Here is a 26,852-nt window from a genome sequence, read left to right on the forward strand (position 1 = left end):
AGTGTTTATACGTCGGTGATATTGATTTACATCAACCTGATTCCAGCATTTTATCTTATGAACAGTTCATAACCCATCAGCAACTGTTCTACCTTGTATTACATTGAGTGCTTGGGCGACAATAGGCAGGGCGGTTTCGGGCTGTACAGTGACTAAAGGTGTAAGATCAGTGAATAATGGTTACAAGGAATCTGTTTGAGATCAATTACTATGACCTTAGCAAAAATTGTTGGTTGTTGGACAAACAGTCTTTCTCAAGTTTACCAACTGCTGTGTAGATCCGTCTTCAAAAGCCCTCTTTCTTCCTGTTGCAGATCGTCGACCTCAGCACCTGCGCCGACGGCAACCACGTCGCCATAGCGACCATCAAGCACAAAGTCCTGGTCTACAACATCAAGACGCAAGAGATCGTGCAGACGCTGACCGGCCACAAAGGTCCCGTGTCCACCGTGGCCGTGACGCGCGATGGTCATTTCGTGATGACCGCCAGCATGGACGGTAACATCAGAGTCTGGAACATGCCCAAGAAGTCCAACTCGGAGGTGTCGCCTTACTCACACCAAGACAAGGTCACATGCATTGGTAGGTCATATGATCAAGCCAAGGGCATTCTTAACCCATTAGCACCTGTGTTACATTGTGTTACATTGTAGTACATTGTATTACATTGTATACATTGTATTACAGTGTAGTTATTTCTAGTTGAATCCATAAAACCCATAGAGTGCTGGGTAGTTTTGGGCGGTACAGGGGATAACAGGCAGCATGGTTTTGGGTGATACAGGGGCTAAGAGGTTAAACTATCCAACAGTCCAAATTGTTTTACAAAACCAAAGGTTGGTGCCTTTTGATTTGGTTAAACAATCAAATGTATAATAAGGGAATAAATGTTTGGGAGGTATTAAACACTCTGTTTATGACCAGTTGGAGTCTGGGTGGGTAATTATCAGCATCCAGACTCCAACTAGTCTTAAACAGAGTGTTTAATACTGACCAAGCACATATTTATTCCCAATTATAAATACCATTTCGGTAAAAACCCCCAGATCTTTTTAATCCAAAAATCAAAACAAGTCAAAAACTAGACGTTGCCAACCATTTTGTTTGCACCACAATGCATGTACCAAAAAAAGGGTTCTAAATCACGTGCTTATGATCAGTTTTATTGAACCTTTTTTTATAAATGCTTACTGACATTTAAGAAACTTCAGAATATCTCCCACATTACGGATGGTATTGCAATGAGGAGATGTGGCTTTCCACTCGACAAATGTGTGAAGTGTTGTTTTTCCCAGTCTTGTCAGTTCACTCGAGACGGTCAATTATCGAAAGCCCCACGGCCAAGAAAACACTACCTCTAATGTAGATTTTTAAGCTTTTGTGACAGAAAGCCTCCGAAGCTCGTTACCTGTTGACATCTTCTAGAACAAATCGTTCAATTGTTTGTCAGCTTTAAGAGGGGGGGGGGGGGTTCGACTGTTGGGCCGTCTTGATATGATCAATACTCTCGGTGACGGAGGGAGAGCATTTGAAATCCAGCTGTTCCGATGTTCGTTGATACTCCCCCTGGGGGCTAGCGCACGTCATCGCAGTTTCACAACGGAACACTTTTAATTAGATCTGTCTCATTTTTCTCTTAGGGCTTCAGTTACATGTAAGTATGATAGAGTGGTATTGCCTCCAGACACAAGCTAGTTGTTTTTTTCAGTTTTATGTCCGTAAAAATCATTCCTTTCCAACATATGGCAGGGATTTGTTGGCAAATGAAGTCTTAATAAGATGTGATTTGTCCCTGCTGTCTGTGTGCATGGGCATTTTGTTTGGGCACAATTAGAATCTGATTAAATTTGAATAGAATAATATGCCTCAAGATAGTCTTTGCAGTTCATTGAACGCCATTGACATTCTCAAAGCAGCATGCCTTGTTAATGTTGCTAGTATCGTGACTTTGGGTGTCATGCCTGGTTACATGACATCTACGGGTTTATGTCTTCTGACTAGCGCCCCTTGACCAGAGACATTGACAGATTGGGGAACTGCGTACATAGTAGGGCTGGATAGCTCAGTTGGTAGAGCACCGGAGCAGTAATCCTGAGGTCACAGGTTCAAGCCCTACTCCAGTCAATTTCTTCATTCGACTCTGAAAATTATATCCCAGTTGTCAGATTTTCACTGGTTGTGATAATTTGTAGCTTTTACAAAACGAACTTCATTTGGGCAGCATTTCAACTTGGTAACCCCAGGTAACCATATTTAGTGTCTGCCATTTCAGGAAATAGTAGTAGTCTTCAAGTTTGTCAGTGGCCCAATATCACTTGGCAATTTTTTTTTGTGCTAAACAAAATTTAGCTGGGAACCAGCTGCAGGCGGTATAAATCACATGTCATTTTGGCTGGTAACCTGTTTTTTGTTTAGCAGATATTTTCTCTGCTCAGAATATTTGCTTAGGAGCTCCCTGAAATTGGCCCCTGCAAAATAGAGGATTTTTAAGGATTATGAAGGATCTGGAAAAAATACTAACAAAGTTTCATTAATGAATTTGAAGAGGAGAACTTATATCTCAAGAATACTTCAAATTGGTCAATTTATTTTATTTTTCCTTTCAACAGCTCTGAGCAAGGAGGGGATATTTGCCATCACTGGCTCCACCGACTGCACGCTTAGACTATGGAACCTGGAACAGAGCCAGATGATGAATATTCTATGCGAGCACACCAAGCCAATCACGTGCGTCGCTCTGGCTGACGATGCAAGCTTTGCTGTATCTGGTAGGTCTGACCACGCCCCCTTATGAATATTTATTCCGGAGTCTCAGTTCTCGCCAATTCCATGAGCTTTTTTCCAAATGATGAATATTCTATGCGAGCACACCAAGCAAATCCGATGCATAGCTCTGCCTGATGATAGGTTTGCCGTATCGGCTAGGTCCAGCCACGCCTCCCTTATCAATATTGATTACCAGAGTCTATGTTCTGGCCAATCCCATCAATTATATAATTTTTTCAAACAATGAATATTCGATGAGAGCACACTAAACCAATTACATGCGTGGCTCTGGCTGATGATGCAAGTTGTACTGTATCAGGTAGGCCAAACCACACCCCTTATGAATATTTATTATCTAAGCCTTTTTCCTAGCCAATCCTATCCCAACTTTTAAACAACAAACAAGCATGCTTCATGAAAAAAATTAATTCATTTTCTTCCAAGGTTCTGAGGATAAGTCAGTGCGTGTCTGGAGTGCTGGCTCTGGGGTGGTGGTCGTGTATTTCACCGAACACTCAGATGTCATCTCAAACGTTCTCATCACGTCAGACAACAAGCGCATCCTGTCGGCCGACTTCAGTAACCACATGAAGCTGTGGAGGGCTGAATCCGGCGAGGTAGGGAAGACACGTCGCTTACGATTATATCTCTTTTGGGGGGGCTAAAAAGAAGGCAATTTTTCTCTCGTTATAAGTGATGGCACAGTTTTAGACTACAATTTTGTAGGGCACAGGAGATATATATTTATAGGTTTGTCTTTTATCCCACCTGAGTAAACTTACAAACCTCTGAGAAAGTACTGATCATATAGTGTGGGAGCCGAAGCCAACGTTTTTTAAATGTACAACAGCCCGACACAAGAATTTCATTAAAAAGTTAACTTGACCAATAACAAATGTAGATAAATTATCCATGTTTTCCCAACCTTTTTGTTACCAGGTCCTGCTCTCGTGCAGCGGCCCGTCCTCCATGGTCACCCTGACCCCCAACAACGACTTTGCCATCAGCGGTGATCGCAACGAGCTGATGAAGATCTGGTCCGTGGGCAGTGGGGAGTCGGTCAAGACCATCAACCACGTGGAGACCATCACCTGCCTGGTGGTGACCAAGGACAACCACTTCACCATCACCGGGTCCGAGGATATGTCACTCAAGATCTGGGAGACGGAGACTGGAAAACTCACTCAGGTTTGTTCCCAAGCAATTTTTTAAAAATGGTCTAAAGGTCTTTTGTCTTAAACACTAACAAAATAGATTTTCTCTTAATTCTGTCCCCTAGATCCTCGCTGGGCACGATGACAAGGTATCCTGTGTCGCCACGGCCGACCACAACCGTCATGTGATCTCAGGGTCACATGACAAGACGCTGATCATCTGGAACATGGGTACCGGTGAGATTGAGAAGGTGCTGACCGGCCACACGGACATTGTCACCAGCGCCAAGATGACCAGCGATGGCAGTATTGTGGTTTCTGGTAAGAAAGTAGTCTTCTTTCAAGACGGGATTCGGATTTTGTTTGTTCTCATGCAAAGGTAGAGGGCGTCACCAAATCGGCTCCTTTCTCGGGAACTTTGGCACTCGGAATCAAGAAATTTTTAACACGGGCTCTGTGCACTTACAAAAGAGGGCGCTTTTTTACCTTTTTCGTCTTGCTTGTGCTAATTTGGTGAGGAATTTCTCGATGTTAGGTTCTCACGATGGTACAGTGCGTGTCTGGGCCGTGCAGACCGGCCTGCTAGTCACGGCGTTCCACATGAACGTCCGTGTGGCAGAGCTGCAGATGTCATTTGACGCCAGCCACATTGTCGTCCGTCTGCTGGAGGGAGGTTGCGCGCCGCTGCTCTGCCTACACAACAGCCCGGCGACGGACATCAAGTCGCAGAGCCAGGTGGACATCGACATCCGGGAAGGTGAGTTGGTCATGGGGCGGACCAAAAAGGGGAAAAAAATAATTGAAGAAATTTAATGCTATTCAACCAACAAATCTCAACCAGCAAAAACATTAACAACCTTGGCCCAATTTCATGGTGCTGCTAGAAACTCGCTGAATTCAACACCATTATCGCAGTGTTAAGATCCAACAGAATGTGCCTACCGTTGGATCTTGATAGATTCTGTCAGAATTGGGATAATCAATATTTCTCAAGAAAAATTTCTGCTACCCATAGCTCAAAGACACCACTCCTAAAAGTTGGACCCTTCTCTTTGAGGTGGACTTAAAAACAAATGGGTTTGGCATAATGGTTTTTTTTGCGGATTTTATTTTTGCACAACCCCCATCTACATCAGCAAGACACTCCCACCAAAAAATCACCAAACCCCAAAGTCCCAGCGTGCTTGCCAATGTGCACCCCAACATACACCCCTCATCCAGCAACCCAACCCCTGCTCCCCCCTCCCTCCAAATATGGTTGTGTCCGAATTACTTAGCCGCAGCTTGAAATAACACGTGTCTATGGTAGCGGCTGCAGCCACTTCTCATAGACTTGTGTGTAATTTGATAGCCGTAGCCAAGTAATTTGACACGGCCTATCAATAGTGGTGTCATTTGCGTGGCAGATTCCATTTGGTGATGGGGACCCTCTTTTTTTTCTCTCATTTTGTATTTTCTTTAGGTGTTGTGTTTATTTCAGTTATGGTACTCGGACAAATTCCCTAATAAGATCTGAACTCTAGTTCGGTTTTGTACAAATGTACATGATGCTTTGATATGAGCCTCACAAATTCTTTTTGAGTCTGCAGTCAGACGGACCTCTTTCAAACTACCTGTTTACCTTTGAAGGCATCCATACAACCCTTACATTGAAGACACTCTCATATGAAATCGTCTGGCACAATTTTAAAAGATTTTCTCGGTCCTCGCATGTTTTGAGTCTCCTCTCGTCAGTCAACTTCTCAAAAACGAACCAACATATTAAAATCCCTCAATGTAGTCAGATAAGATTTCGATTTGATTTGATTTGATTTGATTTTTGTTTACTTATGAATTTTGTTGAATTTAGGCCAGCGTGATTCGCGACCTAGTGAGCCCGGTACAGAGGAAGGTCGGTGGCAACCGTTGATATATTGCATGGATTTCCACTCCGATCACTCCTGTTTAATCAACTTGTTGCCACACGTCAGTCTGTCTTTCCAATGCAACCGTACTTTTTCATTTTTTTCCAGACATGTGTACCCATTTGTCCAAAACCTTAAAAACGTAATAGCCTGTTGATTCGAATCCACGGTTATGTGCTGAGCGTCACTGTTTTCGCTTCCTTCTGATATCTGATCGAGTGTTTTACTCATTTGTCACAGTTTCACCATTCCTATGTTCACCCCACGCATGTTATCACCATTTCCTTAGCTGTATCCGTTTATTTTCATGCTTACCACGTAAACCCAGTTATGTTAATCTGCTAAGTGGATGGTGGTTTTTGCAAGGTTTGTCTTCCATGTCAAGTAAATAATAAGTAGTAATTTGAAAACTTTCCTAACAACTGAATTAAGACTTATGTACTCATAATTGATTATATAGAGAAGTTATAGAGTAAGCAAAATGTCTGTAATGTAAGTTATTTGCTTGCACAATCACGCTTAGCACTTTATGCATCCCGTTAAGCTTCTTTGACCCACGTCATTTTTTTTATGTCCATGGCTTAACACGTTGCACACATTTTTCACAATTCTGTCCCATTGTCGTTGCACAGTAAGTCATGAACCAAAGTCAACGCACAGATTTTTTTTTTACTAGAATGACAAATTTTCCTTCCAATTTTCTAATCTGAAAGTTTTTCTTTCATTTGTTTTCTTGTCAATTCATGTTTTTGTAAAAAAAATTTGTCGAAGTTCTCTCATACCAAGATGAAAGATCTAAATTAATGTATACATGTATTTGTCTGTTTTCAAGCTTTTTTTTCAACAGTTGACTCTCATTCTGTGAATTATTACTTTTCATCTTCACAAATCTGTTCTCGAATTACGTATTTCAAGTTTTTATCACCAAGTATGAAAAATTACTTTATTTGCAATTTTTCTTATATCTTTTGCACTGTATCGATCTCAACTGCATCTCAAGAGTTAACTCGTCTCTCATTACATTTAGCAGTGAATTTTTTCCTTGAAAAGGAGACTTTTTTGACGATCGATGGGGATCATCTAATTCTTTTGTTTTCATTCTCTCCATGTTCCTCATCCTTGACTCTTCCAGAATCCTCCAGCACGGTTCTCCCGATCAAACCCAAACCGCCGCTGGTCCACAAGCAGACCTCGCTCCAGATGCCGGCCATCTCACGCAAGTCCACCACCTCGGCGCCGGACACCTCCCGACCCAAAGCCATCGTGGCGTCGGCCAAGGCGCGGCACCAGAGCTACCAGGACGCGACCCCTCAGTCCTCGGGCAAGGCCAAGAAGAACAAGAAGTCGGGGGTCTGTCTGCTCTTCTGACTGGCAAGATTCAGGAGACGGTAGCTGCCTGTGTTTAGAGAGAGTCTTTGTTGAAGGGTTGGTCTTGAGTTGTCGGTCTTGAATGCCATCACTTGCTGCTAAGAAACTCACATCGAAAAATTTCCAAAAAATCAGAAAAAAGGGGGTTTCGTCTGTATTTCACTTAACTTTCAATACTTGGGAGAAGCCATAAAGTCGAGTCCATCTCAATTCCATCATAAGTCTGGTAACGAGTAAATCACAAGTCCAGTCACAAGTTAAAAGGATGAACAACAACAAAGGGATGCCCTTTGTCACATTTTAATTTGAATAGCTTGTGACTTGTGATGATCTGTGAGAGTCTTGCGATGATCTGTGAGGCTCTTGCGGTGATCTGTGAGGATCTTGTAATGAGCTGTGAGGCTCTTGTGATGATTGGTATTATGCTCTTGCGATGATCTGCGAGGCTCTTGCAACGATCTGTGAGGCTCTTGCGATGATCTGTGAGGCCCTTGTGATGATCGGTAAGGCTCTTGTGATGGACTTACAAGTATTGAATTTTGGCTGGTAACCGATCTTACTTGCTTAGCAGGGATGAACGCTAAGCAGATTTTTGTACGGAAAGAAGAACTTCGAATTTAGATGCGAGTTGTGCTTGAGGAGCATTCTTATTAAGACTTCACATCAAACGTACTCAAGGATCTAAAAATAAAAATATGCTACGGGATTGTCAGCTGTATAATGAGTTTGACCTTTCGTAAGTGGAGCAACCACAGGAGTAAAGCTACAACTGCGAAACACGCAGCTTAGTTGACAGACGTATCACTTGTAGATGCGCGAATCCGGTCAGCAGAAATCGCCTCGAGTGATTCCAACAGGAAGTAATTAATCAGCGACCTGCAATATGAGAGAAGTGTCAGTTGCCATACGATATTGGTAGGTCAAGAAGTGTGCCAAATACTCCTCGACCCTTTCGCAAGTCGGTGATGAGCTCACTTGAGATGCTCCTCAGGCTGTCATTAACACGGTCAAAAGCAAGATGCCAGTCGTTTTGTAAATTTGCGACAATCCTGTACTTTTAATCCACGAGTATGTGAATTCTTTTGGTGCTCCTCAAAAGCGAAAGCAGCAAGTTAAGGACCAACGACCACCCTTCAATAAACGGAGCGAGGACGGTTAACAAATTCTGTCATGCCATGTCATATAGTTAATAAATAATATCTCTCACTTTTGCTCATTACTTTTTTCCCTGCTTTTTTTTGTTTTGGTCGCACTCTCACATTTTTATCACTTTGTATAGAATAGCCACTCACAGTCCGAACTCTTGTGTTAAAACAAGTGGCCACTATAGGCAGGTTGGCTCAGCCATCCAGCCTCATTGAGCGCTTATAAAAACTGTCAGCGTTTACAGAAGCTGGCCGCAGTGGGCAGGTCTGACACGTTCATAAGAATTTTCCTCACTTTTTTTTTCCCTTCATTTCTGGCGGATTGTTGATTTCAGGATTTCATTGTCTATCTACACTTGTTATGTCTGTTAGGTAGTAAAGTCAACTCACGTCTCCGTGGAGGCGGTTTGAAGGAATTCTGTAATTGTTGGCGGATCAGGAGAATAAACAAGTAATGTTTTGATTTTAATGAGAAATCATACCAGCGGTGCAATCATTTTTTTATTATTATTAAAAGTTACAAAAAATTGATTTGAGCATTTTGAAAACGCCTTAGACTTGACTCAGTCCTACAAGAGTTTGAACGAGACACAGCAAGTTCTAAGGCCTTTTCACCAGCTTCTATTTATTCGAGACTGGAAAAAAAAATCATTTTTGAAAAATTTGGCAAAACATTAATAGTTTTTTGAATTCAAATTAGACCATTTGGGTTGGAAGCTAGTTTGCGTTGGCATGCAACAGATGAAGTGACTCCAAGCGATGGGACTACATCTTGAAAAGGTGTATTGATAACACAGGTAGTGCCTTCTCCTGGTCACTAAGCAACCGGTAATTGACCAAATCACACTGCGTAGGGATATTGCATTAAAAGTCTTACCTTTGTTGGTGATAGGTGAAATTGAGAATCAAAAAATGGAATAAATTGAACCATGAAGAAAAAAAATTTTGGCTTAAAACTAAATTCCTGTGTGAGACAGATGACCATTTTCACTTAACGATACTTTATATATTCAGTTCAGCCCATTTTTAAAAGAGTGTGATTTTCTGGATAAATCTTGATGCTTCAACTAAAACGAAACTTTTAAAGATTTCTGGACTAGAGGCACATAAATAGAAATAAAGGAAAATCTGAACTTAAACATGTAGTTTGTTATTAACTGTTCCATTCTCAAAAGTATCACTGAAAGAAAATGAAGAAAAAAAGAACAAATGTTTTTGACAATTTATGAATAAGTTGTTCATACAAAAACATCTTTTCTGATGACTTTCAGTCAAACATTTTGGCCAAGCAAAGAAAGCTTTTTTTGTTCATGTGGATTGAGCGATAGCCCCATAAAAAAATTCTAAATCATTTTTGAAGACCAGATCTTGAAACAATTGAAAACAAAAAAATACTAAATATTCAATTATCGGTTGCTTAGTTAGTAATCACCAGACCTCCAATCTACTGACTGGAGTATTGAACGAACAAACAATCTTTTTTCTAGTGCATATATATTGTGTATATACTCGTAAATAAAATAAATAATCTATAAATATTTACTCTATAAATAAAGAATTACCCAAATTTAATATATATTCAGTATATTTAAGCGTATGTTAATCAAATTTTTGTTCCAGTTCTGATTAAAAAAAATGAATGTGACGTAGAAAACAATAGGTATGTCAGATTAATCATTTTGAAAAAATTCAATTGATATAATTGGTCTTTTGGAAAAATTATTTACTGACAATCAAGATTTTGCTGATCTTGGAAATTAATTGAAAGGGATTATCTCAAAATTGTTGGAAAACCTTACTTCTGTAAATCCTTACTTCTGTTACTTAGAAAAAGCATGTTTAAATCTTCTCAAGATTTAACGAAGGATGTGTACCAAATTTGTGAACATTTTTAAGTTTTATTTTTTGAAATAACCAGAGCACTGACTTTTTATATTTATTGTTATGTATAAAGATGTACTGTTTCAAAATTGGTTTGTTTATGTGCAAAAATCAGTCTTAAAAATAAATTTACATTTCCTTTATAGGCAAAACAAAAAGGGCATGGCACGATGTTAAGTTGGAACTAGTCGGGAAAAAAGTAATATAAATACATGTATTTCAACCCAAAATATAATGAGTTTTAAAGACATTATGATAAATAATAATTAGTTGTGTCTGTCTTGTTGGTTGTTTATTTCGACCCTATAGAAAGTACTAGCTTTTTTTCACATAACACAAAAATCAGTACAATTTTACTGTAAAATTTTAGAATGGCATTTACACAATACTCTCAACATTCCAATATGTATCTGTTTGTGAGTACAAGATTTAGTTTCAAGTTGGAAATTTATCTTGCCCTAAAATGACATCAAACAAAAACATCGTGACTGTATATACTGCGGTTTATTATTAAAAGCGGATTTGAGGAAATAATCGTGTAACTGCGATTGTGTAAAAAACAACTAAATTGGTCAAAAATTCATCTTTGTAATGTGATAACAAACTTATGGGTGCTCTTATTAACTGGAGTCAGTGGGATGCTGTATAGGTAACATGCATAACAGGCTGGGTACCAGTTTGATCTTCGTCACGAGTTGTAGAATGTTCATGCTTTCTGTGTGAGTAGTTTCAGTTAGAACAATTTCGCGGAAAAAGCAGGGTTGTAAAATGCCAAAGGAACAAATGAATTAGGTAGGAAAATGTGGACTTGGGTTTAAAAAACAACAACTTTGAAGCTACTTACACGTCAGATTTGCACTATTTTCTTGTAAATACATCTGTGAAACATTTCTTCTCGTCTTTTGTAAAAATAAACTTCACGTTGTTGTTTTTGTGTTTGACCACTGCCTTTCATCACTTATTCTCACATTCCTCGACTTTGCTGTATGTAAAAAAAAAAGCCAACGTCTGTACATTTATGAGCATTTTTTTGGTGTTAAATGGGAACTTTAGGAAAACGTGAATGTTGTTTTGTCTGAAATTGTATTGTGACTTCAAACAAAAAATAGTCATATTTTCTGTTTTAGACTTTTACTGTCCAGTTCCAAGTTTAAAAACAAATAATCTCTCTTGCTGGCCAAATTTTCCCATTTTTTCTCCGTAATATCGGGAGCCATGTGTATCAATGCAAATAAAGTTATGAATATTTAAAAATTGTGCTTAATACGATCAGGTCAAGGTTTTTTTTTAGAAAAAGTGCATACTAAAACGGTTGTTAGGTAATGGCAAACAAAAAATGAAATAGAACATATGTTCTGTCTAAAAATCTTAGCTTGTCAAAAATTTGGAGCATGTAAAATTGTCAACATCGAATTGCAGATGTAGTGTACATATATATGTATCGTAACAAATTCTTTCCATATTTGAATACATTGTTGGGTTATACATGCATGGTTTTTAAGACAACAATACATTACAAAAAAGCTTTTTTCTTTCAAATTCTACAAATCAGTACCTGTATATAAAATTTGTTTACAGAAAGAAAAAAAAAACTTTACTCGATAATAATGTAAAGCTAAGAAGGATGGTTAACGTTGTAAAGATTTGGTTGTGAGAATCTTGGAGGTAGGTGATAAGTGCACGTGGGCTACATCTAGTAACAGCATTTGGAGAGTTCATGTATAATGTACAACATGTGTTTGAACTGCCTACTCAACAAAAAATGCTGTGAAAAATGCTGTGCTGGTTGATTTTTTAAAGGGATTCTTGCATTTCATTGTAAAAAAATGAGGACAGTTTGTGTTGTACAACACTGAAAATGCAGAGAAACTTATAGCCATGCATAGTGCTGTTATTATGCTTCGAGGTTTCCAGCAGAATTTTGGTTTTTGGATCAAACGTATTAGAATTGACATATATTACATGTGGATAGTCTCCATTTCCATACGTCTTATTCTCTTCTCGTTTTTGATTAATGACAGTATATGATGGAGACCACCGTCCAGTGAATCATCATTATTCCTGGAACGTCTTGTTGATTTTTTGGATGAAATCTCGGTCAGGAATGATTAAGAAGAAAAAAAAAGGTAACGATAGTGGAAACATTGATCGAAGTGAGTAAGAGCCGAGCTACATTAATGATACACTGTTCTACATTTCTGCTTACAAATGTTCAACCTGAGACGCCAAATGGATCAACAAAATTGATTTTTTTTTTCCGGGGGGGGGGGGGGATACATCAAAAGCGGGCAAAAGGTTGGCGAGGGAATGGAGATAGACATCAAATGTATGTTAAGAAAAAAGCGTCATCTCTTTTATAAAAAGCAAAATTGGAATGTTACTGACTTGGTAAGTGAGGCCGCATCTAAATTACATGGCTACTGCTGGTGTTAAAACACGTGTCTATATGGGAAGTTGATTTAGCTGTGATTACAAACTGTAGCCGCGGCCAGTTATGATGCCTGGTGCTTTTGTTCACATGACTTTGCGATTGTTTGTTTCGTAGGTAGTGGTGGGACACACACAGAATGAGATTCTCTGTACATTCCTTTATATTTGGAATTCTCAATTTGTGGTTTATATCTGTAAAATATATCATGCGAGTAGTACAGGTAAACGACAGTGTGCTATATTGCTGATTGAGATTTTGTTTTCTTTTTTAGATTTGAGGAAAATGGAGCACACTGAATACTTATTTTTTTCATTGTTGACGATTGACTGTACTATTTGCTCACAAAGAAAGTGTTCAGTCACAAAATACGATAATATCCACCACGTTTAGAAGAAAGGTAAGGATCATATTTAAACTATATTATTCAAATTGTTGTGTGCTTCTGCATTTGTTGTTGGTAAGATGTAGCATAAAAAAAGCAGGCATGGTTTCAAATTCAGTGTAAGAGTAAAATTACAGAAAGTTTTTCTGTCGTAAAATGAGGGGGACTGTGTTTTGAATGGATTTAATAATTGTCTTTAAGTCTAGGTTTTTAACTTGTCCTTTTTTTTTTGAAGCAGCCTGCTTATAAAATTTAAACATTTGAATATCCAGTACTTTGAAAAAGGTAGATTGTATATAGGAGCGAAACTGTTTATATTAAGCAACTCATATAAAAAAAAATAATAATCCGCAGGTTTCCCAAGAGTAAACTGAAGTTTAAGTTATTAAAATGTCTGTCAATGTGCTAATATGTTAGTTCAAATCCATAAATTGTAATGCCATTTTTTTTCTTCAAAAGTAGTTCAAATAATATGCAAGTGTATGTACAATTTCATAATAGGCTTTCATTCGCTTCAAACTTAAAAATCAAAAGGCGTTTACTACAACAAATGTACCTCCAACAAGTGTGGTGAACTCTATAGACCAATTACTTAAGAGAAAAGGAACAAAAATTCTTCGAGATTAGAATATTCCCTGCAGGTACTGTATGAGGCAGTTTTTTGGTACAGTTGGAGCTTGGTATGTATAACGGCAAGATTGGAGATATGTAAAGTGCAATAAAAGCACAGATATTAAGAAATGTCAATGTGTCCAATTTTAATTTCATTATGTGATCGGCACTTGAATGAGTAATGTGTTGGAGTACCCTCGTTATCAAGGGGCCCGTACAAATTTGTTCACTAGAATTGTTTTATTATAAAATGGAAATCTTCAGGTTTTTTTTGCATTGCCCAATACTTGGGATGTTTCAGGAGTGGTTTTTTTTTGGGGGGGGGGGGGAGAGAGAGGGGGGGGCGTCTATGTTAATGTCATTTTCACAAACCAGTAGTGGTCTTCACTGAAATCCAAATTGCACGGTTTTGACTAATTCCTTGTCTTATATTAATCTTCTAATTCTGTTTTTCAAGACATTTCTCAGATTAACAGAATGAGGCGCAACACCTTTTTACTCCGGGCTTGCTCTGTGCTGTCTGAAATTCATTGAAAAAAAAAACAATTCACAATGCTGCGTAGTGCTGAAATCTGTCAGTTACTAGTAGAGTAGTTAGTCGGTCAAGTGTTAAGATGTCTGAACCCGGGTGATCCAGTATCGAGAAAAGTGCAAAGCACCTTTCCGACTTGGATCAGAGAAGTCAATTAATACTTGCATCGTCTGGGTCAGGGTGTACCTTTACCCAACCATATTATATTATCCCATGCTTTGTACATGGATAATGTTACCGGCGCGGGATTCAGCGGTATACAAACACTGCTGAGGGGCCGGCCCATATCGTTATGATTAGCCCACGGCGAGGCATGTGATCCCTCGTCTACCGTGACACAAATGCTCCGCGCCGCGCAAGGTTTAGCTTCAAGGCACGGTGACCGTCTTCCAAAACCTGGTGAAATTCACTTAGAATTGGAGTTTTCGGAGTGAAAAATTGCGTTTGCAATTTACAGTTCAGGTCTATTATGGCGTGAGTGGTACAAATCCCCGCATGGTGATTCAGTGGGGGGGGGGGGGGGGGGGGGGGGGGGGGGGGGGGGGGCTGGTGGTAGTTTCGGAAATCAGAATTGGGTCACGGATCGTTACGGAGAAAGATTAAAAATAAGGAGCGAGAAATGGGTTAATTGTGAGCGAGCGAGCGTTTGGTACGATTGTCGATTGAAGCTCATGAAATTGAGCGGAATGATAGCTGCTGATAATCTTCAGACTGAAAGATTACAGAAACCAAAACGCTGATTTGATTTGTCACTTTCACATAAATCTAGCTTGCTGATTTTGGTTGCAAATTTTATAATCATATTTCAGCCTTTGCAGCCAATTTTACCATTCTAAAATGATTATTTTTAAACTTAAAAACAATGAACATGCAAATGAATGTACAAAAGTGAAATACAAACACAGCTTGATTCTTAGGATCCTCAAAATCCAATCTTGATCAAATTTTTAATCACATTAAGTCCACCAACCCACACACAATACATTAACCTTCTCAACTTTTCAATCACAAGCGAAGCATTTCTTGAGGGCAGTCCAGACATTATTTGTTAAAAAAACACCATCTGTCCCATTACATGGAACTGCAGAAAACTACTAAGCATAGAAAATACATGCTTAGCAAAATGGGTTACCAGCCAAACCAGTCATGCAATGTATACTGCTAGTGACTGGTACTCGGCAGACTTTTGCTTTATAGTACATGAATTATTTTTTGCCTAGCAGTGTCATGAACTTTCCATAAGCAAAGGACATGAATAACCATTTTGGATAGGTCAGAAACTACAAAAATACAATGCCCAGTTATATGAGTCAAAATGCAGATTATTGCCATGGTATTACCAAGCACATGAACAATCAAAATGACTGGTTTATTGTTTTTGAGAGAGATTTACTAATAAACATTTAGTAGGGCAATGTTCCATCATGGGTTCAGGCAAGTGGGTCATTCTTTTAATGTAGGATCCAAAGTGTGACATTTTTCCTGTCCCTGTTTCCTCTGAACTTTTTAATTTTCGGCTCACATATCATTGAACATTTGTTCAATCTATTCTGAGATGGGTAGGCATTAAGAAGTGCGTCCAGAATTTACAAAATCATACATGTCAGATGTAACAGGGAAAGGAAAAAAAAGTGGACCCCAATTTATAGAGTGACCAAGTGCAAATCACTAACTAATGAATTTTACTACACAGTCTAAGTACGCAAGTTGCATGTTCAGATGAATATTAAAATTGTGCGTACTTCGCGCCATGCAAGCGGGAAGCAGTGTGCGCACAGTGTGTGCCCTGCTCACAGATCTCTCATGAGTGAGGACAAAGCGTCACGTACTGTTTATCCATGGAGTCATTAAGCACATGTTGTTATAATAAATCTACCCAAAGTTGTCCTTTTTGGAATGCAGCATAAAAAAAACCTGCAATAGTGTCGATTGATCCATAACATGTGCCCCTTTCAGATAACGGACGGTCGATACTTCATTAGTGCAGCTACTTTCACCGTTTACCCAAAGCTTATCTTCTGCACTATTGATGTTTCGTTGTCAATGCCTTGAAGAAGACATGTATTCACAAGCCTTAACCCCCCCCCCCCCTTCCCTGCCAGTAATTCTCTGAACATCGCTCCATCGATGGCTATTACCAGTCCCATTCCCGAGGCGGTATCCCACAATCCCTCTGGCTTCCTGAACACCTGGAAGCCTGTGGGTGTATCGACATCAAGGCATTACGAGCGATACGGTCGAGTGTGTAGCATGGCCGTAAGGATTGGGCTGCACTACTGATGAAGATGCAATGAGATCCCGCGAGCAACAAGTTACAAGTCTCTCTCTAGACCAATTTTTTTAAACCTAAAATTTCACATAAGATCATTTTTTTAATTTATGAATTTGTGGCTGTCTGAAATATTAAAGCTAAACAAATATCAATTCTTCAGCATGAAATTGTTAAATAATCTTTAAAATTACAGAGGTCCAAATTAGAAAAAGTTCCATAAAATTATAAATGAAAAAAATCTGACCAGGGGAAGAAAGCTTACCAATACCTGACATTAAAGCAAGTTTTTTTTTTTTTTTTTTTAGAGGTCTAGTGCATTTATGATGACAAACACTTTCTTTTTGTTATATTAGCCGTGAAACAAAATACTTCAAGATTGCAAAATTCTGTAGCACAAGGAACACGAACATGCATATTTTGGTGCATATATTTATGAATATTTTAAAGTGCAATTGAATTACATTTAATTGTTGAAAGTGATTGTAGACAAATGGAAAAAGAGTAAAATCAACAAAAACTAACAAAATACTGTTAACAATAAATTAAAGGACCTTTTCAATTTGTAAGTATTTATAATTACATTATTACATTAGTTTGGGCAGCGTTTCATGGAAATGAAAAGAAATTCATACAACAATCGCAAATGAAGTTAAAAGTAAGGGTTGGTTCATTAACGAGTGTAAATATTTATACTCCAAACATTTTTTGGAGATTCTGAGTGGTTTTTCACTTGCTGAACTGTGCTAATTGAAAGCCCACAAAACTGGGTTGATGAATGGTTCATTCGTAGCAGATGCTTTGTAACAGATACAATTTTGCCTTATTACAGCACTGTACAACATACAATGCATATACAAGAGTACAAATACGTCCAAACGTGAAGAGTTTACATCCAAAACGCGATATATCCATTTGAAAATGTGAAAAAGTTGTGCACCGCTATGAAAACATATAGAATATACACAGTACAACAGCTGTAACAGGGTAGGACTCTAAAAGAGAACAAAATGGCGTTGGTGGTGTTTTGGAAAATCAACTCATATGTTGAACAGAGATTTTAGCCTTCAAAATTGACATGGATTTCTTTCCATTTCGATGAATTTTACCCCACATTTAGTGCATCATATAATTTTTTTGCAGCAGCTTTACAAATTGGTGAATATTTTACAAGAGGAACAAAACTTCTGGTGCAACTCTCAGAAACATATACAAGATATTTTACTCTAAGTGAACTATACACATAATTACAAATGACGCAGCTTCAATTACTATTACACATGATCACTTCACAAAACAACCGCAGGGATTCTTAAGTACATCAAATCGCGCAATATTAATCACTTTTACTATAGTTTCATTAATTTAAGTGCTTATTTCCCTACAATCTGTACAAAACTTACGCATGTGTTGTCATATACATGTACTACTCATATTTTTTCCCCAATAAAATGCGTCTTTCACCTTATCATGTACATGTACACATGCATGTAAACAAAAACATGCTTGTTTTATGCATGTATTGCTGTCCAATTTCAGCATTCTTGCTGTCCAATTTCAGCATGTATTTGGTAAAAATATGAGGGTATGTTGAACAAGAAATAAAACACTGGGTTGTGAAATGGTAACTTGATTTTTAACATGACTTATAAATATACAACGGCTGACAATATTTACATATATTTCCATGGCAGAAGCCCCTAAAATCTTTTAATCTCTAGTCTCTACTTTAAGCTGTTTCATCCAAATTTGAACAATTTCAGCTTTCTGTAATCAATTGAGTTGACAAATATTGAACTCAGAACCCCCCCCCCCCCACCCCAAGAAACAAATGTACATTACTTTACAAAGAGTCATGCATATTAACAATGTACTTCTAGAAACCTAAAATTATAGTCTTGCTACTCTACAAAATATTTTTTGTGGACCATCTACAATTTATTTTATTTTACATTAAGAACTAGCGTGAGAAACAGTCTAAACCTCATACAGGTACAGTGTACAACATTTGACATCTTTTGTACAGTATTTTACAAACAAAACAAATACACAGCTTGACAATCTTTGGTATTAAAAGAATTATATTAAGGTCTGATGTAACATTAATCTTTCATTTCCTATGATAAATGTAACTGGTTTAAAAACTATCCACCGAAAAAAGAGAGTTATATACATTTATACAACGGTCACAAAAAGATTATTTTTTTAGGTAACTTATAACTGTATTCTAGATTATCTTTTAACTTATATAGGTTTTTGAAACCTTTAAGCAGGCATACAGTATCAAAACTGTTAGGTGTTTTGGGCTTAAAAATAAACCATTATATTAGTCCTGGCTTTACCAGAACCAAGTTGTTTTTGTTTATACTGTTCCGATGACTTCAAAGCTTTTAGGACGATCTAGTCTAGACCTCCGACTCATGGCACTGTACGCCGTTTTTTCAGATGTGTCCGAGATGGCATCCATGGTATCTGAACTCTTGAACTTTCTCTTCACCGACGGATCTGCTGGGTTGACTTGCTTGCCGAAGGTGGAGTGGAGGTGCGTGGGGTTGGACGTGGACTTGATCATGCGATTGCTGTTGTCAATGTTCTGGTTGTCCAAGTCGTTCTGGGTCTGGCGCGGGATAGGCTTGATGAGGACAGGGATTCCCGTGGTGGTGCTGTGTCGATTGTGGAGCGGGTCGTAGGTCATCTGATCGACCGGGGAGTTGTTGTTATGGCCCTGTGCGAGGGATGATCGCGGGGAGTTGAACCCGCTGTCCCCCGTCGAGCTGGACAGACTCTCCACCCTTTGGTGGACTGGGATTTGGCTTGGGTACTCTGGGTGGATACCAGTCGGGCTCTGCATGTAGACCTGGGAAGGGTGGACGCTGTGAACGGGTGGTTGGTGTCCGGGGCTGCGGTCTGATTGGGAATTGAATCGTATGGGTGGCGGGGGAGGTGGACGTTCATTGTCCAAGTTGTCAAGGGATATCGGACGTGGATTGACCGCCATTGTCATTTGGCTGGCTCCCTCCCGACGATCAACGGTTATCTGGCTACCTTGGTGTTGAGGGTACGAGGAGAAACCGTTGGTATCCCGTTGCGGTGAGCTCATGGGATCTTGCATATCGTCCACCAGTTGCTTGCGCTGCTCTTCCCGCATGTAATTGTCAATTTCCTCGTCACGGTAGTACTGCTCACGCTCAGTTGGGTCATTGTAGTTGGCCTGAGGTTCCGACCGTCGGTACCCATTGTAGTTCTTTGGCGTTTGCAAGGCTGCAGGGAAAGGGCCCGAGGTTGGACTGAGTCCAGCATGCTTTACTTCCACAGTCTCTGTCCTTTTCATCACCATTACTTGCCGTCTGATGGGTTCAGGTGTTTCCATATCATTTGCGTTACCCCCTCCAGGACTAGTGGGATGGCCCGCAGAGCCACTGGGCATTTGTGAACCAGGCAGTTCCATTCCAGCAGGCGGGTAATCCATCGGATCAACCATCTCCGATTCTTTCATGGCTCTGTGGGCAGTGAAGATTCGGGCCTGTCTGCGCTCCTTCAATTGTTCCAGTTTTTGCCGCCGTTTTTCGGCTGCAATGTCATTTCGCCGCTGCATTTCGATCTCTGAGTCATTCTCTGTGCTGATCCCATCAAACGGTTGCATCTGCTGTGGCTTGTTGCTTTGAATCGACGTGAAATAATGCTTCATCTTATCATTCTTTTTGGTGTTCTTCCCCGGCTGTATCTGCTCAGACACAACTTTTGTTCGGAACTTCTCATCGTACATGAGTGTCGGCTTCAGGAACTCCTGCTCTGACTCGGGCATTGACTCCTGAGCGTTATCGTGGTATTTCTGCTGGAGCATTTTGGCAGTTTGAGTCAACCGACCGTGCTCAACTTGGTAATGGTTGACATCCTTGTGCACTTTCTTGGCTCCGTCCTTCTTAGTTGATGTTCCCATACCATTAGAAGGGGATGCTCCACTTGACTTGGTTTTATCTTTGCTGCTGCTGCTTTTCGGGCTTGAGGCAACCACTGAATTCAAAGCCACCTTCTGGGGTGACTTGCCAAGCCAGTGAGCATAGTTGAAGAATGGATCGTGAATGTCTGATGGGGGAAACTGAGCCGAGAATGTCTGATGATTCATGTTGGTCTGTGCCATGGCTTTCTTTTTGGCCGACTTTCCGAGGAGCCGACCGAAGCACGATTGCTTGGCTTCCGAATCCGAGGTGAAGTATCCTGTGTCCAGCTCGTTGGCCTTAGCTCTCATAGAGCCGGTCCGGTCGAAGTTGTTCCGTCTGGCTGGGCTTCGTCGCTCCCTCATGGAGTGGCTGCGCTGCAAGGGACTCGCCTGGGCATCCACGTTCCGCTGCTTGGAAGGGCTGCTGGTCCCTATTGTGTGGCTTTTCTCGTAGATCGTACCCATGTTGGGGTTGGCCGGGTAGGACACAGGTCTCGGAGATGAGGAATCGCTTCTGGATCGTACAGTCTGGGTGCTCTTATCGACCATATTAGACGACGCTGGCAAGGCATGTCGAGTCAACTCCCCATCTTTGTACACCAAGTAAACCCGATCCCCCTGTTGTTGTTGTTGTTGTTGCTGTACTGGTTTGCTCTTGGGTTTAGTGACAACATGCTCCAGTTCATCTCCTGAGGGACTCTCGGGAGGTAGCTTGTCCAAACCAACGATCATGTACCCCTTGCCGTTGCCATTCTGCTCAATCTTCCTCTCAACCAGGAGGTGGTTGAGACTCTTGTGGATGATCTCCGGGTTAGGGACCGGCATCTTGGAGTAGCACTCAGCCAGCTTGTCACGGATGGTGTCCGGGGTGGCCATCAGCTTGCGTTTGTTCATCTCCGAGATGATGAGGCACAGGACCTCTGTGAGCGGGATGAATTGATGCTGTTGGATGGGAGCCATCTCGACGCCCTGGACATCACCTGGAAAGGAATCCAAAAGAGAAAACTCATTAAGAATCTGGGAACAATTACTAATTTTTTTTATGAAATCAGCCAACCTCAAGCCAAAGGCCACATGAGGTTGTGACTTTCAAAAAAGAAGGAACCTGTTGGCATATTGCTTAGGCTGACAAAAGTTATAAGAAGAGGTGAAGCAGCTAGATTCTGGTCAGGAGTTCCACAGCAGGCAGTACCGGGCAAGGGCAAAAGACTTTTCTCTTTTCCTTTAGCTGTTCAAGAAACCACCAACCAATTACAAACTAAAAACAATAGGAATAATACTAAGACCTAAAACCCAGTACTGCAACCTATAACTTCATCATTGTCTCTGTAAATCTAGCTCATTTTTCTTCTATTCTTTTAATTGTCTATATTTTTTTTTTCAAAACTGATTCACATGTACACATGCCTTATGCTGTACTTGATTACACATTCTGCACACATATATCCACTCACACACCCAAAGCTGAGATTTCTAAAGATACCAATAAAAGAATGCAATGCTGCCCTCAAGGCATCCTCATGTGCATGATGTGAACAGCCAAAAATAACGGCTGGAGCGGGAGACTAGCTCTCCTTGCCATCAGCCTCTCTTTAAGACTGGGTAAATAAAACCCTTTTGTCCCCAATCATAACGGGTGCATTTGGGTTGTCAAGGGTGCAGTATGGGTCATCACAGGGTCTGTGATGCACCCCTTGGATGGACAATGGGTAGACAGGTCACAGAAGTGACCATGTACTTTACAAACAGCCTAGGGGCACTAAATTGGTCACAATATACATAGGTACATTGCACTTTTTTGGTGATCTCTATTTAGACAATCAGTGTGCATACTGCACTCAACTTGCAGATATCAATTTTTGACAGTACATGTACATGTAAATTCAACTTAATAGGTCTTCTGAGAGACAACACTGGCCAATGATAATACGGAAAAATATGTCATCCCTTATTTTGCAAAATTTACAAAATTTAAGAAACGTATTACTTTTTTTACAATCTTTACTTTTCAAATCTAAAAAAAGATTAAGAAAAAAAAAAAATTGTATTTCAATGAAAGCGAACTGATGGATAATTTTTCTTTTAAATATTGGCACCATTTTATTCTCTAACAAGTCCAAACTTTGGCCCAACGTTTTGCTTTTCTATCCTTTTGCCGAATAAATTGTAAGTTGGGCACAACATATACAGACATTATTGACGCCTGTTCCAATTTTACTGCAACAATTTGAGGTAAATCAAAGTTCAGAGGCATTTCACTCCATGACAGTGATAAGCCTAGTTTGTGGGACAGGTGTGTGGAACTCGGCCATGTGTGTCGATTCTTTTCAAAAGCTCTGCCACATTTGCTGGGGTCAGATGTTGCCGATATATCTTAATGTCACCCAAAGAATAACTTGACATGAAAAGACACGTCTACACCAGACAGTGTCTACCAATATTCTGAAATGTCAGTTTAAACCTCTGCTAACCAAATCCTAAAAATAAACAGAACAACAAAGAGAGGCGAGGCAATTTTTTTTTCAAACATCGGCCCGTCTTGTGTCTACTTCAAAAAGTGTTTTTTTTTATCCAGAGGATGTTTACACACTATGGAAATTGACTTTCTGTGATCACAGCTACAGGAGTAATTTTTTTTATTGCTTTGAAAGCACTTCAAATTTCTAGATTTTACACTTACAAAATCATGTTCTGTAGTCGTATTGAGATGAATGCTACTATTTTTTGTCGAATTTTGGAAAAAAAAGTTCCATGAAGTTTGTAGGCTGAAAAAAAATATTTAAAAGACATGAAGGAATTTTTAACCAGATTTGATGGAACTTTATTCAACCTTATGATTACTTTAAAAACAAAACTGAGATATCTGTTGTTGACATTTCTCCACTGTGTTTCATTTACTGTTGTCCCATATCAATTTTTTTGTTCATTTCATTTGTTTAAATTGTTCTGTTAATGATTTTTTTTTTGCTGGGGGAAAGATTTTTTCTAATATCAATCAGTCCTTTGGAGATTACCCTGTCAAAAACTCTACAGAAAGAAAAAAAAGTGTGTCGTGTTTCATCAATGAATGAATTGTAAGCAGTTGACTTAGACAAGTCTGGAGCCTGCTCATTGAAATAGTTTTCATTGTCATAACATCTTAATTCCAGCAAGTGGTCTAAATAGTTCCCATTGTCACAACTTCTTAATTCTGGCATTTGGGATAGAACAAGGCTTTATAATGGATCCAATGGGAACTAGACTAACAACTGTTTAAGGCATGTCTATTGCTGTCTTATACAATCAAAATTCTTTGAATTGTGCTTTGTACTTGGTACATTCAAGTGTAAATTAACTTGGTTTGGTAAGGAATGAGTACTGTCATTCCTTCCTGTATTTCCCTGCACCAACTACATGTACTTTCTGTCGAGTTTGTTGTCACCCAGGAGTGACATTTGATACTCAGGAAAACATAGGGAAAGTCTCCTGCAGACTCTCCAAAAGTGATATGGCTACAGTACAGAATGCTGAAAATGGAGGAAATAACAGGAAACATAAGGAGACAAATTGGAAATCATATTGAAAAGGGAAAACTACTATGACTGCTCTGCATATTTAATGTGGTCACCAAGCTGGGCGTGGCTCATGCTCAATACTACATGGAACTACATGTAGGAACAACCAAGGAACGGCACATGCTCTTTAAAGGTAGATTTTCATATATTTTTTGTTTATCTCTTTCCTTAAAGGGAATATACATCATTTGCTGTTGCTGTAATTTTCAGAAATGGATGGAATTGGGGGGTTGGAAATATAAAGCAAATATAGTTACACTGACTTTTTGGAGGTTTTGGATTCGAAAATGCTATAAAAACTGAGAAAACGATCATTTTCCTGTAGTCTGGTTCCCTGACTCCATATAAGAAGAAACAGAGCAGTTTACATACATTGGGGAATTGTAAGGTCAGGGAACCAGTCTAGCTGGCTCGTGCCCGTTCATAAGTTTGTAATCGATTGCAAACAAGTGCAATGGTCAATTGGGACCAGTATTTGAAAAAAAGCCAGTTGTTTCCAACGCTGATCGGCCGATCAGCGTTGGAAATTGATACAAAAATACCACTTTTCTTGAAAAGGACAGTATACCAGGTGCCATAATTTTACAGGATGCTTTAGACTGTCATTTACCAACATCCTATTAAGGTATTTCGCAAAAACTTGGTAGTTTTATTTTTCGATGTTTGCAAATGTTGTATATTCCCTTTAACATGTTACAAATCACTTGGTTTTCTGTGTAATCACTTTGCATGACACTGGGGTTACACTGTGAGCTAATTTGTTGAATTTAATTTCGACAATTTGAACAAATTGGTTGAGGAAATGGCCACATTTTATTACAGTATTCAACAGCACAGACTGAACAATAAGGTAGGACTGTGTTTAGGAAGGCCTTGCACAAGACAAATTTGGTACAAGGGGAGAAAACTTTTAAAATTTACAAGCTAAAACGTGGGCCACACCTGAATCCAACTCCCCCTCTTCGGCAATGTAATCCATTGGATCATTACACACCTTTAATATGCAACAAACAACAAAAGACCGCTTGCCCCAAGTCAACAGACCATAATAACAACCTGAAGCTAATCCCCCTTTAATCCCCAAACAAAGGCTCGGAAATTGAAAAAAGCTAGCTGTATCCTTTTTTAACCTTGCAGCATGATGTGAAGTGGAATTGTATCTGGTCTTTTATGGTGCAACTCAAGCGCTGCACCGTTATTGATCCCAGGAACTCTTTGTACTTTGTAGAGTTCCGACCGAATAAAAAACGCAGTATAACTTGTATGAACTTGTAACATTTCATTGAAATGGGTGGTTAAAATGTAACAATGCCCTCCACATGTGCACTTTTTGCTGAAAAGCGACTGCCAGTGGGTTTTTTTCCGACGGGAATATCACATAAATTGGATTAGCGACTCGGTGTTGAAGGACTACTAATTCTTGTCCAGACAAAATGAATTTTTGATGAGGTTTCGATTCGAGATCGCTTCTGCTTGGGTGCATTTGACGCACTTCATCCGACAGCTGCAGTACGTGGAGACTATTTTAAGTTCACAGAATGGGCAACAAACAGGCACATCAGTTTTCATCACATGACTTAAAAAATAATATCAACCAATAAAAAAAAAATCGAGGATATATTTTCAAGTCAAACATCGTGAAATATTGCACATATGTGCAAATGCACTTTGGTCATGGCAATACAAAATTGAGTTGAATGGTCGGGTCATAAACTTCTTTTTAAACTTTGACTGGACATAAAAGATATTCTGACTCTATACCAACCAGGTCGTGTCGCACCTGTCCTTGGGCAATACACTTTACCACAATGCCTTCCCTGCACTTACGGTCAGTTGGTTGTATTGAGCGATAGCCATTATTGCCAAGAGTGCCAAATTTGTTGGCTACTTTTATTTACATTGAAAAAGTATTTGCTCGCTTAAAGTGCTAAAATGCCAAAGTACTAATTATAGCACACATTCCCACGGAAACCTGTGAAAGAATTAGTTCCCAGGGAGACGAAAAAAATAAAAAAAATCCCCAACTGTTGTCCTTCTCCCTTTCACTCTGTCGTTTCTTTTTCCCCCCCCCCCCCCCCTTCGCCTCAAATCTTCTTTGTTAAATCCCTACAAAGCTCTGGGAATGGAGCCAAATCTCTCGTCAGTTCCAGCGTAATGACCCGTAATTGTCTGGGTGGAATCTCCAGCTTTCCATTCATCCAGTGGTTGCGATCGGAGGTCACCGAGACGATTAGTTATTGACGGCGATTTTATTGATCATGGCTGATATCAAAGTCTGTGTTCGGGCAGGTTGTGCTGCTTCCAAGGCCCTAGAGCAACAGCTTTGCTGGCAGTCAGCACAAAGCTTATGGCTAATTTACAACAAATCCAGCACTTAAATGAAGGCTATTCGACAATATGCATCACTCAGTGACATCTGTGCGCAGGACACAGCAGACAAATTTGCCAGTTTATAATCTTACTTCTCTAGTCATTTTCATTTTTTTCTTGGAAATCATCCATTGTAAGAGGTAACCAATGACATACTCATTGCACATGTACTGTAACTTTCAAGGAAGCGTCAGCCCTATGAAATCTATCCACAAATTTGGACTTGTTTTGAGATTTGAGTTTGTGCAAATACACCCATTAGTAAATTTTTGCCGGATTAAATTAGCATCGTCGTATGGCATCTTACATGTATACATGTAGGTCATGGATGTATGAAATTCTCATCTTAAATTACCTAATCAACAAACCTAATGTTTTTCTTTACCCAAAACTTTTTTTTCTCCTCTTAAAAAAATTTAAGCCAAACACTCAACAGATTTACTCCAACAACTCTCAAATTTAGATTCCCAAATTTACTGTGAAAAAAATCCCTCGAAACCCAAACATCAAAATTAAATATTCAAGTCACTTTAACATGACTCCC

At 39.5% G+C, this 26,852-nt stretch overlaps 2 protein-coding genes and 1 non-coding gene across 4 annotated transcripts in view; 2 read left to right on the forward strand and 1 right to left on the reverse strand.

Moving 5' to 3' along the window:
* LOC119731570 (NACHT domain- and WD repeat-containing protein 1-like) overlaps positions 1–13,772 on the forward strand; it is a 53,919-nt gene extending 40,147 nt beyond the window's left edge. Inside the window, exons 15-22 of one of the 2 annotated variants that reach the window (XM_038204751.1) lie at positions 315–582; positions 2,610–2,768; positions 3,211–3,383; positions 3,706–3,954; positions 4,046–4,241; positions 4,456–4,677; positions 5,770–5,811; positions 6,957–13,772. In XM_038204751.1, the coding sequence (XP_038060679.1) occupies positions 315–582; positions 2,610–2,768; positions 3,211–3,383; positions 3,706–3,954; positions 4,046–4,241; positions 4,456–4,677; positions 5,770–5,811; positions 6,957–7,192 (1,545 nt within the window). In that variant the 3' untranslated portion in view covers positions 7,193–13,772. The remainder of the gene's footprint in view (positions 1–314; positions 583–2,609; positions 2,769–3,210; positions 3,384–3,705; positions 3,955–4,045; positions 4,242–4,455; positions 4,678–5,769; positions 5,812–6,956) is intronic. The other variant, XM_038204752.1, reaches the window with a different exon arrangement.
* On the forward strand, positions 2,052–2,124 carry Trnat-agu. The gene has a single exon. It is a non-coding gene; the product is annotated as a tRNA-Thr (tRNA).
* A 1,309-nt stretch (positions 13,773–15,081) lies between the features above and the next one.
* On the reverse strand, positions 15,082–25,795 carry LOC119731799 (storkhead-box protein 2-like). Its single transcript, XM_038205072.1, has 2 exons — positions 25,766–25,795; positions 15,082–21,401 (listed from the first exon to the last, which is right to left on the reverse strand). Exons 1-2 carry the CDS (start codon positions 25,793–25,795, stop codon positions 18,807–18,809), a joined length of 2,625 nt encoding a protein of 874 aa, XP_038061000.1. The 3' UTR covers positions 15,082–18,806.
* Positions 25,796–26,852: the final 1,057 nt, after the last annotated feature.

The sequence above is a fragment of the Patiria miniata genome, unplaced genomic scaffold (genome assembly GCF_015706575.1).
Source record: "Patiria miniata isolate m_02_andy unplaced genomic scaffold, ASM1570657v1 HiC_scaffold_24, whole genome shotgun sequence".
NCBI lineage: Eukaryota > Metazoa > Echinodermata > Asteroidea > Valvatida > Asterinidae > Patiria > Patiria miniata.

Bases quoted from the DNA above. Each gene is read 5' to 3' on its own strand.
- LOC119731799 (XM_038205072.1), bottom strand. From the start codon at position 25,795: ATGGCTATCGCTCAATACAACCAACTGACC. The intron at 21,402-25,765 runs GTAAGTGCAGGG...AATTGTTCCCAG, and splicing joins CTCAATACAACCAACTGACC to ATTCTTAATGAGTTTTCTCT.